Raw genomic sequence first — 13,929 nt, 5'->3', positions numbered from 1 at the left:
TTAAGCCATTTCAGATGGCACTATTAAAGGCTCTTTTACGATCACTGCCATACTGGACTGTGAAGAGTGTGTGCCAGGGCAATGAACAGAGCTGTGGTCCTAAGTGAAGTGCCCACTGCTGGACTATGGACTGTACACTGTGGCCAAGGGAAGCCTTGTGCCAAAGAAGTATGCCAAGCCAGATAGGGATCAGAGACTACACAAGCCTTCTACCCCTGCACCTCTGCATCTGCACAGGGACTGTGATGCAGACCAACCGCCCTGGCCTCCATGAACACAGAGACAGTAGCAGATCAGAGAGAGAAGCCATGTTCTGACAGAGAAGCCATGAAGAAGCCTCCTCTCCATCACGCAGCACATTCCTCTCCCCCCCTCCTGGGTCATTCTCAAACAAAGACTGTTGCCCAGCTAGAAACAAAAGAAGTGATTAAGCCTTCCTACCACCAATCCAGATAATGCCTCTGACAAGCACTGGATCCTTAAAGTGAAGCACCGGACTATCACCCTCCTTCCCTTGTCTCACACATTCCCCAAGAGGTGTCACTCCCTGCCACACATCATCCCTAAATTGTCCAATGGCTATGTCCTTTGTCTTACCCATCCTGAGATAGTATTCTTTTGTCTGCAGATCACAATTTGGCTACTTAAGTTGAGCTCTCCCTGAGCTCTCTCTCTCTCTTTGCCCCTACCTATCTTGCTGGTTCCATTCCTGATCAGTTTGGAATCATTCCACATGTGTCGCTGGTCGACTCATGATCCATTCCCTCTCTCATTGTGTTTTTTTCACTACACAGTCTACTCATCTCACCGGACAGGTAACATATAACCCGCCAATGATAACACCTAAGAACATAAGAAAAGCCAATGTTGGATCAGGCCAATGGCCCATCCAGTCCAACACTCTGTCACACAGTGGCCAAAAATATCAGGTGCCATCAGCAGGTCCAGCAGTGGGGCCAGGACACTAGAAGCCCTCCCACTGTTGCCCCTGCCAAGCACCAAGAATACAGTGCATCACTTGCCCCAGACCAAGAGTTCCTATCTATACCTTGTGGCTAATAGCCACTGATGGACCTCTGCTCCATATGTTTATCTAATTCCCTCTTGAAGCCATCCATGCTTGTAGACACCACCACCTCCTGTGGCAGTGAATTCCATGTGTTGATTCCATGTCGCTGTCTTTTCATGCCTAATTTCTTAGTTCTGTATTGTGTGTGTGTGTGTTTGCAATTATTATTGTATGCTTGAGAACTTTAAGTAAAAGACCAATTATTTCAGCAACCTGGTCTCCTCATCTCTTCATGGGCTCTGGGAATACTAACTCTGGTATACACAGGTTATATCCTTAGTCTATGTGCCAACTGCCATTATTAAATTGTAATTCCCCCAAGCTTAATAAATAAATAAGGCAATTTGGCTAACAATAGGAAATGTAGAAGATCTCACCCAAGATCCTTGAGAATCAGTCCCAGTTAGAACAAAATTGGAGTCCCAACAATTTTTTCCAGGGTTATCACCTTTCATGAGTTCACTTGGTCAGATGCCAGTCAGAGTAGACAATATTGACATTGATAGGCCAATGGTCTAGCTCAGTATAAGGCAATAGCAATATCATGTGTGCACATGTTTAGAGGAAGTACTGATTGCTGCCTACCATCAATGTATTCTCATACACTTCTGATCGCTTCTGTTTTCATTGATCACTTTTGCTTAGGAAGACCTTAGCAGGAAGCAGCAAATGCTTAGGACCAGGTTCTCAAAAGGCATATTGGACCTTTGCAATGAACCATATGGGCTTCCTAAGAGGAAAGAATGATATAGCAATATAGACAGAGTTTGTAAATGGAGACAATGCACACCTTCAATAGTTAGAGAGACAGGGTAACTGGATAAATGTTAACCAAATTTATTACATCAAATTGGGTCTTAGCTACCCTGGAGTTCAGTTCTAAAGTTCACTGAAGCCAAAGGACTTAGAAGGGCTCAGTTTAAGAATGCACTGTTATTCTCATTACCACTTCGTTGCATTATAGCTTTAGAAAAAAGGCAGAAAAGGGCAACTTGAATGATAAAAGGGTTGGAACACTTTCCCTATGAGGAAAGGTTAAAGCGCTTAGGGCTCTTTAGCTGGGAGAAACGACGACTGATGGGTGACATGATTGAGGTTTATAAGATTATGCATGGGATAGAGCAGGTAGAGAAAGAGGTACTTTTCTCCCTTTCTCACAATACAAGAACTCGTGGGCACTCCATGAAATTGCTGAGCGGTTGGGTTAGAACGGATAAAAGTACTTCTTCACCCAAGGAGTGATTAACACATGGAATTCACTGCCACAGGAAGTGGCGGCAGCTACAAGCATGGACGGCTTCAAAAGGGAATTAGATAAGCATATGGAGCAGAGGTCCATCAATGGCTATTAGCCACAAGGTATAGATAGGGGCTCTGGGGCAAGTGATGCTCTGTCATCTTGGTGCTTGGGGGGGTCAACAGTGGGAGGGCATCTAATGTCCTGGCCCCACTGCTGGACCTCCTGATGGCACCTGGCGTTTTTGGCCACTGTGTGACAGAGTGTTGGACTGGATGGGCCATTGGCCTGATCCAACATTGGCGTCTCCTGAATGAACAGTGCAAAGTAATAGAAGAAAACAATAGAATGGGAAGGACTAGAGATCTCTTCAAGAAAGTTGGAGAAATCAAGGGAGCGTTCCATGCAAAGCTGGCCATGATAAAGGACAAAAACGGTAGGGACCTAACAGAAGCAGAAGAGATTAGGAAAAGATGGCAAGAATACACAGAAGAACTATACAAGAAAGACCTCGATGTCCTTGACAACCACGACGGTATAATCACTGACCTCGAGCCAGACATCCTGGAATGTGAAGTTAAATGGGCCTTAGAAAGCATTACTAACAACAAAGCTAGTGGAGGTGATGGTATTCCAGCTGAGCTATTCAAAGTCTTAGAAGATGATGCTGTTAAAGTTCTGCACTCCATTTGCCAGCAAATTTGGAAAACGCAACAGTGGCCACAGGATTGGAAAAGATCAGTATACATTCCAATCCCAAAGAAGGGCAATGCCAAGGAATGTTCAAACTATCGCACAATTGCACTCATATCACACGCTAGCAAGGTCATGCTCAAGATCCTACAAGCTAGGCTTCAACAGTACGTGGATAGAGAACTACCAGAAGTACAAGCTGGGTTTCGAAGAGGTAGAGGAACTAGAGATCAAATTTCCAACATTCGCTGGATTATGGAGAAAGCAAGAGAGTACCAGAAAAATATCTACTTCTGCTTCATTGACTATGCTAAAGCTTTTGACTGTGTGGATCACAACAAACTATGGCAGGTCCTTAAAGAGATGGGAGTACCAGACCACCTCACATGTCTCTTGAGAAACCTGTATAAGGGCCAAGAAGCGACAGTTAGAACCGGATATGGAACAACTGATTGGTTCAGCATAGGAAAAGGAGTACGACAAGGATGTATATTGTCGCCTTGCTTATTTAATATATATGCAGAGTACATCATGCGAAATGCTGGCCTGGATGAATCACAAGCGGGAATTAAGATTGCTGGGGAAAAGATCAACAACCTCAGATATGCAGACGATACCACTCTGATGGCAGAAAGTGAAGAGGACCTCAAGAGCCTCTTGCTCAGGGTAAAAGAGGAGAGCGCAAAAGTGGGCTTGAAGCTCAACATCAAAAAAACTAAGATCATGGCATCCGGCCCCATCACTCCTTGGCAAATAGAAGGGGAAGTCGTGGAAGTAGTGACAGACTTCACGTTCCTGGGATCCCAGATCACCACAGACTGTGACTGCAGCCATGAAATTAAAAGACGCCTGCTCCTTGGGAGGAAAGCGATGGCGAACCTAAACAGCATGATAAAAAGTAGAGACATCACCCTGCCAACAAAAGTCCGCATGGTCAAAGCAATGGTATTCCCAGTAGTCATGTATGGCTGCGAGAGTTGGACTATAAGGAAGGCCGAGCGCAGAAGAATAGATTCTTTTGAACTATGGTGCTGGAGAAGACTCTTGAGAGTCCCTTGGACTGCAAGAAGAACAAATCAGTCAATCCTCAAAGAAATCAACCCTGACTGTTCCCTGGAAGGCCAGATAATGAAACTGAAGCTCAAATACTTTGGCCACCAAATGAGAAGGGAGCACTCACTGGAGAAGACCCTGATGCTGGGAAAGATTGAAGGTCAAAGAAGACGGGGACGGCAAAGGATGAGATGGTTAGACAGTGTCATCGATGCAACGAACATGAAGTTGAGCAAACTTCAGAGGATGGCGGAAGACCGGAAGGCCTGGAGGGAGCTGGTCCATGGGGTGGGAGATTGTCCATGGGGTCGCGAAGAGTCGGACTCGACTGTGCGACTGAACAACAACAAATATTTTAAAGGCGCCGAGTCCCAACACTTTCCCCGTCTTAGCTATAATGTGCCTAGTGGCCTGAAGATGGCGCTGCCTCCCCCTCGTCTCACTAGACCGCGTGCGAAACCGCATCCTCGCCCGGAGGCCTCTTCAAGATGGCGGCGCCCATGAACCGCCGCGCCTGAGGAGAGGGGCCCGGTGCGCGGCGACGACGCCATGAGGCAGGCGGCCCCCCTCTCCTCAGCGCCTGTCAAAGGCCTGGCCCGAGCAAAGAGACGAGGGAAGAATCAGAAGCAGGCCGGGCAGCTACAGAAGCTAGGGCTGGCGGTGCGAGAATTCGTGGAGGCGGCGGCGGCGGGGGGCCCCGGTGTGTTGGGCGGTCCCGGGCTCTCCGGGGCCCCGCTGCAGCAGCCGAAATGGAGCGGCCGACGGAACCGGCGGGAGCTGAAGCGGGAGAAGCGCAAATTGAAGCGAGGCCGCCGCCGCCTTCTCCTTAGCGGCAAGGAGGTAGCTGAGGGGCGAAATTATCCGCCGCCTGGCCCAGCTTCGCCAGCCTCGGGCAAGAAGCAGCCGCCGCCGAAGAAGAAGAAGGAGGCGCCGCATCCGCAGGCCCCGGAGCCGGAGAAGGGTCCCCCCGCGGAGAAAGGGCGGCCCAGGCCGGGCCCCTCGGCGACGTCTTTGTCGCGCAAGCGGGCCCTTCTGGCGGCCAATGAGGCGGAGGAGCGGGAGATCCGGCGGCTGGAGAGGCAGCTGGGCCTGAACAAGCGTCGGAAGAAGCAGGCCGGGGACGGGGAGGCAGGCCTGCCGCAGAGCTTCTCCCGCGACGGGTTGGGCTACGTGCTGGGAGCTCTGGGCTCGGGGGCCGCCTTCTCCGGCCTGGACGAGAGCAGCGGGGGAGAGGGCGAGGAGGGGCTGGAGGGAGAGTCCGGGGAGGAAGATGTGTCGGCTGCCGAGGAAGAGTCGGGGAGTTCAGAAGAATCCGATGTGGAAGGAGGAGGCGAGGCGGAGGAAGGAGAAGGGGAGGCCCCTCACGGCTCCTCCGGAAGCCCTGAGCCGGGAGCAGCGGGGCCCGCGTCGCCCAGAGAGGAAAAGGAAAAGGAGGTCTGTGGAAAGGGGGCCAAAGGCAGCTGGACGACACAACTCGTCTCATAGGCCCAGCCTCAGATTGGAGATTCATGAGGGTGCCTTTTGGAATTGTGAACTCTGTGTCGAGACTGAACTTCTCACAAGACTCCACGGCTTAGAGGGAACATTGGTCGAGACTGAACTTAATGACCTGCCTCGTACCATTCCGTAGGTCCAGGTGGTCAGCCCTGTTGGTCTGAAGCAGGAGAACAAATTTAGAGTCCAGTGGCACCTCTAAGACCTTGAATAAAAGTTTGCTGGCCTTAAAAGTGCTACTGGACTCTGAATTCATTCCACAGGGTTACTGACCTCCAGCTGAGGCCTGGAGTTCTCCCAGAATTAGAACTGATCTCCTCGTTACAGAGGTCGCTTCCCCTGCAGAAAATTGCAACTTTGGAGTGTGGACTCTATGATATACTATAGTGTCTAGAAGAAACTTAAATCCCTCCCCGGGCACCATCCTTAAATCTCCAGGAATTCCCCAAAACAGAGTTGACAACGCTGCCGCTCCACCAAGCAAAGTTCGAAGGCTTCCTTCAGCTTAAGTAGCTCTTCTTCATAATGAAGAGCTGCTTCAGTTGGAGGAAGGATCCTCAGGTTGGAAGAATTTTTTCTGGCCTGGGTGAAAAGGCTCTACAGTACCTCAAAAACTCACTGGAAATGTTTAATGTTTTGTGCTGGTGGGGAAGGGCCATGGCTTCTCCAGGAATTCCCCAAAACAGAGTTGACAACGCTGCCGCTCCACCAAGCAAAGTTCGAAGGCTTCCTTCATCTTAAGTAGCTCTTCTTCATATTGTAGAGCTGCTTCAGTTGGAGGAAGGATCCTCCGGTTGGAAGAATTTTTTCCGGCCTGGGTGAAAAGGCTCTACAGTACCCCAAAAACTCACTGGAAATGTAATGTTTTGTGCTGGTTGGGAAGGGCCATGGCTCAGGGGTAGCACCTCTGTTTGTCATGCAAAAGGGCCCAGGTTCAATTCACAGCATTTCCAGTTAAAAGGACCAGGTAGCAAGTGAGGTGGAAGCCCTGTGCCCTGGACGGGCACTGCCCATGAAAGTAGACAATACTGGTCTTGATAGCATTGAACTTTTCATGAACTTTTCGTGTATAAATATGTTGTTAGCCACCCTGAGCCTGCTATGGCGGGGAGGTGTGGGATATCAACTTAAACATAAATAAATACAATTTGCTGGCATGGATCGGAAAAAGCAGTTCCTCCAATGGAATTCCGTTTCTATTTGTAGACTTCTGTTGATTGGTCCTTCCTGACCCTCACTTTTCACCGTGCTGTTGATTGGTCCTTCCTGACCCTCACTTTTCACCGTGCGGTGATCCTGAGGGTTTGTACTACTACGAACAACATTGGGGGGGTATAGGCTGTGGCACTAGGAGTGAATGACAAAGTCCTGCTTCACTGATGTCTGGATACACACCATTGTGTTTTATTCTGAGGGGCCAAACACAGCTATCAACAAATAAGGGCTGTTAAGGGGACTCATAGATTAGAACATGTGCTGGTTTAATCCCTGGCATTTCCAGTTTATCAGGCCGTCTCTCAGAGCAGACAGTAGTGAGCTAAAGGGTTCAGGGGCCTGGTTCCTCATGCAACAGCAAAGACCAGGTTGCCACCGGTTAAGAAGCAACAGCATATCTGCCTGATATACATGTTTAGTCCCATTCACTTTTTAATGTATTTTTGAATGTGCTTAAAAGAGTGAGTATATGAAAGAGCCCTTTTACATTGAGTTTAGTTTTAAAATGGGCAACTTCTAGAACTGTTTACAAGGGATCAGAGTTTTATAATGGCCAACGATATATCCCATTTTACTCAATGTTTGATACCCACAGTTTAACTGTTTGGAATGGACGTTTGTGGGTATACATCATATGTCCACTAATGCAAAATATTTATATTTAATCTGATCTCCTATTGTATGTATATACGTATGCCAATAAAGGCTTGTCAAAATAAGTAATGCAAAATATGCATGAAAATGCAGGCTGTGCAGAATAATCTCTGAATACTTAAACAACATTTTAAAATGTAATGGTATTTGATAATTTTTTTGCTTGCTGTTCTTTTTCTGTTTAGGGGATTTGCCATGCTGCTACGAAGTATGTTCCTCCTCAGATGCGAAGGTCTGAAGAGACGGAGGATGCAAAAAAGAGAGAAGAACTAGAAAGACTGAAGAAAACATTGAAAGGGCTCGTTAACAGGTAGTTTTGAAGCGTGCTTAGCAATCTGTCCTTCTAGAAAGCATATTGTTCTGCCAAGAAACATGAGTTAGACTTCTGGTTTCCACTGCTGCATTGTATTTTGTGCCTCCTGAAGATTTTTGTTTGGTTTTTAGTTGTCCCGGGATTTAGGTTGTGATCACATACTAGACCTGGCATGAAATGTGGTTCATAGAAGCCAGGTTCAGTGATAATGATTAATTGGAAGATTAAAACATATGCTAAACTTTGTTTCTGCTAAACTAAATTTGGTAACTTTACATCTGGGTCTGAAATCTTCAGAGTGCGCTTTTAACCTCCTCTGGAAACAGTTCTGTTGATATTGATAGAACCATCCTAAGTTTGGAATTAAAATCTTGGTATTCATTGTGAGTTTTATAGGCATCTGTTGCTTGCCTTAAGGAGGCCAGAGTTGAATGTTAGTGTATCTTTGAATTAAAACAGAAGAGCCAGATGTGTTCCCAAATACCTTTTCTAAAAATATTCTTTAAAACAGAACTGATGTTTTAACATGATTTAACAATGGGAATGATGAAGTGGAAGAATGGAACAAATGTTAAGCCTTGTTTTCTCTATGGCTTGATTCCTATTAGGTTGAGTGAACCTAACCTGTCTTCCATAAGTGGGCAGCTGGAGGAACTGTACATGGCAAACAGTCGAAAAGACATGAATGAGGCCCTGACCGATATTCTCACGAGTGCTTGTGTCACAGCCTCAGTGATGCCCCCCAGACTGATGATGGAGCATGTCCTCTTAGTTAGCATCCTTCATAATACTGTGGGGATTGAGGTAATCTTTCTTTCCTGGATCTCAGCTTTGTATTTCAGTTGGAATATGTGTTATCATGGATGTCAGTTAACTAATAATTTATGGATAATGTGTTCTTTTCCTTTTATAAGCATTTACGAACATTAGAAGAGCCCCACTGGCTCAGACCAGTGGTCCATCTAGCCCAGCATTCTGTCTCACACAGTGGCCAACCAATTCCTCTGGAGGGCTAACAAGAGGCCATAGAGGCTGAGACCTTCCCCTGATGTTGCCTACTGGCTCTGGGATTCAGAGGTTTGGCGCCTTTGAATATGGAGGTTCCCCTCAGTCATTTGGGGGTTCTGTCTAGCTGAATGGCAGCATAAATACATAAATAAAATTAGTTATTTTAGAAAACAAGTACATGGAACCTTTGGGTATTTTTGCGTGATGTTAGAGGAAAACCACTTCATCCTATTTTCTTTCCTGTAGTTCCCATTATCTGATACCTCTTAATTAGAATCTCTGACAACCAGAAAAAGCCCAGCAGGAACTCATTAGCATAACAGGCCACACCCAACAGCAGGAACTCATTAGCACATTAGGCCACCCCCCTGACAGTGCAGCTCATTAGCATATTAGGCCTTCCCTTGGCTTGCCTGGGTGCCCCACGGCTGTGGGGAGCCCCAGCAAGCCGGCCCTTGGAGGGGAGGGGAGGCAGTTTAAACAGCCTTCCCTTGACTTCCCCAGGCGCCCTGCAGCTGCGGGGAGCCTGGGCAAGCTGATCCTTGGACAGGCTGGGTAAGGCACGGGGAGGCATTTAAATGCCTCCCTGATCCTTCCAGGCCCCCCCCTGGCCTGCCCGCCTCAGAGTTGCCCTCCAGATAAGAGCTGTTCTTGAAAAAAGAGTAGTTTCTGTCAAGAGCTCTCTCAGCCCCACCTACCTCACAGGGTGTCTGTTGTGGGGAGGGAAAGGAGTTTGTAAGCCGCTCTGAGACACCTTTGGGTAGTGAAGGGCGGGGTATAAATCCCATCTCTTCTTCCCTCTATAGCCACACATGCACAGAGGTTTTGCTGTAGTGGGTGTGGCCAACTCTGAAGTCAGCCAGAACTGAGGGTCCATCTAGCCCAGCATCCTGTCTCACACAGTGGCCAACCAATTCCTCTGGAGGGCCAACAACAGGCCATAGAGGCTGAGACCTTCCCCTGATGTTGCCTACTGGCTCTGGGATTCAGAGGTTTGGCGCCTTTGAATATGGAGGTTCCCCTCAGTCATTTGGGGGTTCTGTCTAGCTGAATGGCAGCATAAATACGTAAATAAAATAGTTATTTTAGAAAACAAGTACATGGAACCTTTGGGTATTTTTGCGTGATGTTAGAGGAAAACCACTTCATCCTATTGCCTTTCCTGTAGTCCCCATTACAGTCTTCTTCTGTTTTAACCTGATATCTCTTAGTTACATACAAGGGTGGGGTATAAATCCAATCTCCTCTGATTTTTAGGAGCAGGATTGTCACCTCTAAACTGTTTTTGAAATGAGATGTGGATGTTGTTCCTTCTAAACAAAGGGGCATTCCAGATTTTGTCTGTTTTTTAATGCCCCTACAAAATTGTCCAAAAAAGCAATGCAAGAGTTTCTCGTTCACTGTACCTCATTCAGTGTACGAATCTCAGAAACAAGTGTACGTGTCTATCTTTAGGATTAAGAGGAGCCCTACTGGATTAGACCAGTGGTCCATCTAGTCCAACATCCTGTCACACAGTGGCCAACCAGATCTAAACAGCCTTCCCTTGGCTTCCCCAGGCGCCCTTCCCCTGATATTACCTCCTGGCTCTGGGATCCAGAGGTTTAATGCCTCTGAACATGGAGGTTCCCCTCAGTCACCATAGCTAGTAGCCATTGATAGACTTATCCTCCATGAATCTATCTAATCTCCTTTTAAAGCTGTTTATTCCTGTGGCCATCACTACATCCTCTGACAGCGAATTCCACATTTTAATCACTCTCTGTATAAAGTAGTATTTCCTTTTGTCTGTCTTGAAACTCCTGCCCATTAGCTTCATTGGATATCCTCAAATTCTAGTATTTGGGGAGAGGGGGTGGAATTATTTTTGGCAACTCTTTTCACCCCCTGCATAATTTTATAAACCTCGATCATTTCCCCCCTTAGTCATCACTTTTCTAAACTGAAAAGTCCCAGAACTCTTCAGCCTTTCCTCACAGGGAAGGTGCCCCAGCCCCTTAATCATCTTGGTTGCCCTCCTCGGTACTTTTTCTGCATTGTCTTTTTTCAGATATGGTGACCAGAACTGTACAGAGTATTCCAAATGAGGCTGCACCATAGATCTATACAAGGTGTTATAATATCAGCTGTTTTATTCTCGATCCCTTTCCTAATAATCCCTAACATCTAGTTTGCCTTTTTCACCACTGCAGCACACTGGGGTTGACACTTTCATTGAGCCATCCACTACGACCCCAAGATCTTTTTCCCTCTCAGTCTCAGCAAGTTCAGACCCCATTCGCCTATTTTGAACTTACTTCTTACTTCCTTATGGAGAACATAGCATGTGATTATTATTCTTTTGCTCTCTATGTGATTACAGTGGCTGCTTTCTACCATTGTTGCTCCATTTTAAAGGGCTGTGTGTTCTGTGTCCATGATTGCCGCTATGAGTGACACTTAAGTGGGTTATTATGATTCATAGGTATAAATGCATGTAAAATACTTTTTAAAAGCTACATTTGTTGTGTTCAGAAAAGCACTTGTTGCTTATGAGAGTTTGAAACTGAGACATTCAGGGCCAAGGGCAGATAGGCTCAGTTGACCGAAGGAGTGTCTGTGCTCTGGCAATGAAAAGCTTGGTGATAAAATGCAAGATCAGCCATCGTCTACTGTGCTCTGTACCCTTAAATTGCCAGGTAGCTAATTTTAGGACCACAACATTAGTTATAAATGATTTTATTTTTTAACAGGCTAAGTGGCCAGCTGTTCATTTGTCACATGTATGTGTGTTTAACCATTCCAGGTTGGCGCTCACTTTTTGGAAACAGTGGTGAGGAAATTCGACGACGTCTACAGAGGCAAGCTTGAAGGGAAAGAATGTGAAAACCTGCTTACCTTAATTGCTCATTTATATAATTTTTACGTCGTGCACTCACTGCTGATCTTTGACATCTTAAAAAAGCTTGTTAGCACTTTTTCTGAACAGGATATTGAGCTAATTCTGCTGCTGCTGAAAAATGTGGGATTTTCCTTGAGGAAAGATGATGCTCTGGCACTGAAAGAGCTTATTACTGAGACCCAGAAAAAAGCAAACGCTGTAGGGAAGCAGTTTCAGGACCAGTCAAGGGTATGAGTGCATCTTTAAGATACTTTTTCAGACAACTCTTTTTTTTATCTGAAGCCAAACTTAGCAGGAGCTTCTCCACATCTGTGTGTCTTCCTGTGCAACTTACATTAATGTATGATGTTTGCATTCACAGCCTGAATAGCCCTGACTAGCTCAAATCTCCTCAGAGCTTGGCAGCTAAGCAGGGTCAGCCATGGTTAGTACTAGGATGGGAAACCACTAAGGAAGTCCTGGGTTGCTCAGCACTGCTGCTCATCTCTTGCCTTGAAAACCCCATGGTGCTAAGGTTGCCATGAGTCTGTTGTCACCTGACAACATACAATTATGATGATGATGTTTGTCAATTACTGGTATTAGGAATGGTCTCTATACTTGTCTGGGTTACATTTGAATTTTACATAATTATATCTCACCCTTTAGTTCTTGCATTTCATGACTCTTTGGCCCTGCCGCTCAGCTCTTTTTTCATTACTTCACATGCATATGTCTGGCTAGTGAGGACCCACTATATGCATCTGACAAAATGGACTGAAATGCAATAGGATGCTCCTGTATAAACTGGTACAGTAAGATGGTGTGGGAACCACACGTGGCTTTAGCTCCTGGCCTTTTCCACAATACAGACCATGCGTGGGCACCATGCATTACTTTTTCCAAGGATCAGGTGAATGGAAGTGTGCAGTTCAGTACAGATCAAAATAATACCTCTTTGATACTGATTCTTACATTGTTATATTATAATCCTAGAAAATCAGTGTTCTTGTATTGCAGGAGGGGGAGTCTGTAACAGGACGTGGTCTGCCTAAGGGTTCCTAGAAAGTTAATTTCAGAGGCAGTCTTTGAACTCAAGATTTTTTGTTCATAGAACTTTAAGTCACATGTTACACTATCTCTTGGTTTGGCACAGAGGCATATTGTACCTGAACAAATATGTGAATGGAGGTCTACCTTGAAAGCATCTGGCTTTTTCTTTTGTATATTTCTTCATGAAATGGAAGAGGGGGGAGATGTTCCTTAATGGTCGTTTTCACCTGAAAAGCATTCCCTGGAAATGCTGTCAAATACGGGAGTTTTTAAAATATGTTTGAAAAAAGGAACAAGATGCTTTATAAATCAGTCAAAGGCTGGTTTTGTTTGGCAGATTTTAATATCAGAGCAAATAACACTTTGGCTCTGGTTCAGGTTTCATTTTTATGCTGGAGATCCTTGCCATTTTAGGTTACTTGAGCAATAATGCAGATTTATTTGTCTTAAAAGGTTTGCTTTATGCTGGAGACCATGCTGGCACTGAAAAATAATGACATGAGGAAAATCCCTGGTTATGATCCTGAGCCGGTTGAGAAACTACGGAAGTTGCAGAGAACATTGGTAGGGGGGGGGGGTGCCTTGCCGCCCATCATCCTGAATTACTCATTCGGACCAAAGTTTGAGTTTTCATTTAACACTGAATAAAATTGCTGTTACTCTCCTGGACCTTAAGAGTTGCTAATGAGGAATGGTAAAAAGAGGGTTTGGTTTGGAGGCTGGAGAATCGGCATCTGGGCTTGCCCTGTTTGCCCAAAAAAATGTCCCCAAGGGCACCTGGGTTCAAATAAACCAGAATGTAGGCCACTTACATTTAGCAGGGGTTCTAATCATGTTAATCAGTATCAAGGTTCTGAAATTCTTTTACCTGAAAACACTTTCCCCCCCATAAGATTCATAACAGTGGTTCTGGGAAAGAGGCTCAGCTTCGTGTGTCATTGGAATCTCTCCTCAGTGCTGGTCAGGTTGGCCGTTGGTGGATTGTGGGTTCCTCTTGGAGTGGAGCTCCAATGATTGACAGCTCCAGCAACAAAGCTCAACATATACTACCTACAGGAAAGGTAAATGTGATAACTGTAATTAATTCTTGATTTCTAGCATTGTGGCTGAAACAGTCCCTCCCCCAACCTCCTTGTTTGGGAGATCTTTCCCTGTCACTATGAATGAGGGTAGTTGTAGGAAATATTTGAGCCACGGTGATGTGCATAGGAAAATATATCCTCAATGAGGTCAAAAGCATTTGATTCCCCCCCCCCCCCTTGGAATTTTTTGTTGATTTG

At 45.9% G+C, this 13,929-nt stretch overlaps 1 protein-coding gene across 1 annotated transcript in view; it reads left to right on the top strand.

The window, feature by feature from the left end:
* The first annotated feature begins 4,489 nt into the window (after nt 1–4,489).
* NOM1 (nucleolar protein with MIF4G domain 1) overlaps nt 4,490–13,929 on the top strand; it is an 18,244-nt gene continuing 8,804 nt past the window's right edge. Inside the window, exons 1-6 of the mRNA XM_015411484.1 lie at nt 4,490–5,486; nt 7,601–7,725; nt 8,337–8,532; nt 11,522–11,845; nt 13,103–13,213; nt 13,543–13,725. Coding sequence (XP_015266970.1) covers nt 4,602–5,486; nt 7,601–7,725; nt 8,337–8,532; nt 11,522–11,845; nt 13,103–13,213; nt 13,543–13,725 — 1,824 coding nt within the window. The 5' untranslated portion in view covers nt 4,490–4,601. The remainder of the gene's footprint in view (nt 5,487–7,600; nt 7,726–8,336; nt 8,533–11,521; nt 11,846–13,102; nt 13,214–13,542; nt 13,726–13,929) is intronic.

Source organism: Gekko japonicus, unplaced genomic scaffold (assembly GCF_001447785.1).
Source record: "Gekko japonicus isolate JY-2015 unplaced genomic scaffold, Gekko_japonicus_V1.1 scaffold4823, whole genome shotgun sequence".
Taxonomy (NCBI): Eukaryota; Metazoa; Chordata; class Lepidosauria; order Squamata; family Gekkonidae; genus Gekko; species Gekko japonicus.
The sequence above is the reverse complement of the archived record's forward strand: the minus strand, read 5'-3'. Positions and strand labels throughout refer to the sequence as shown.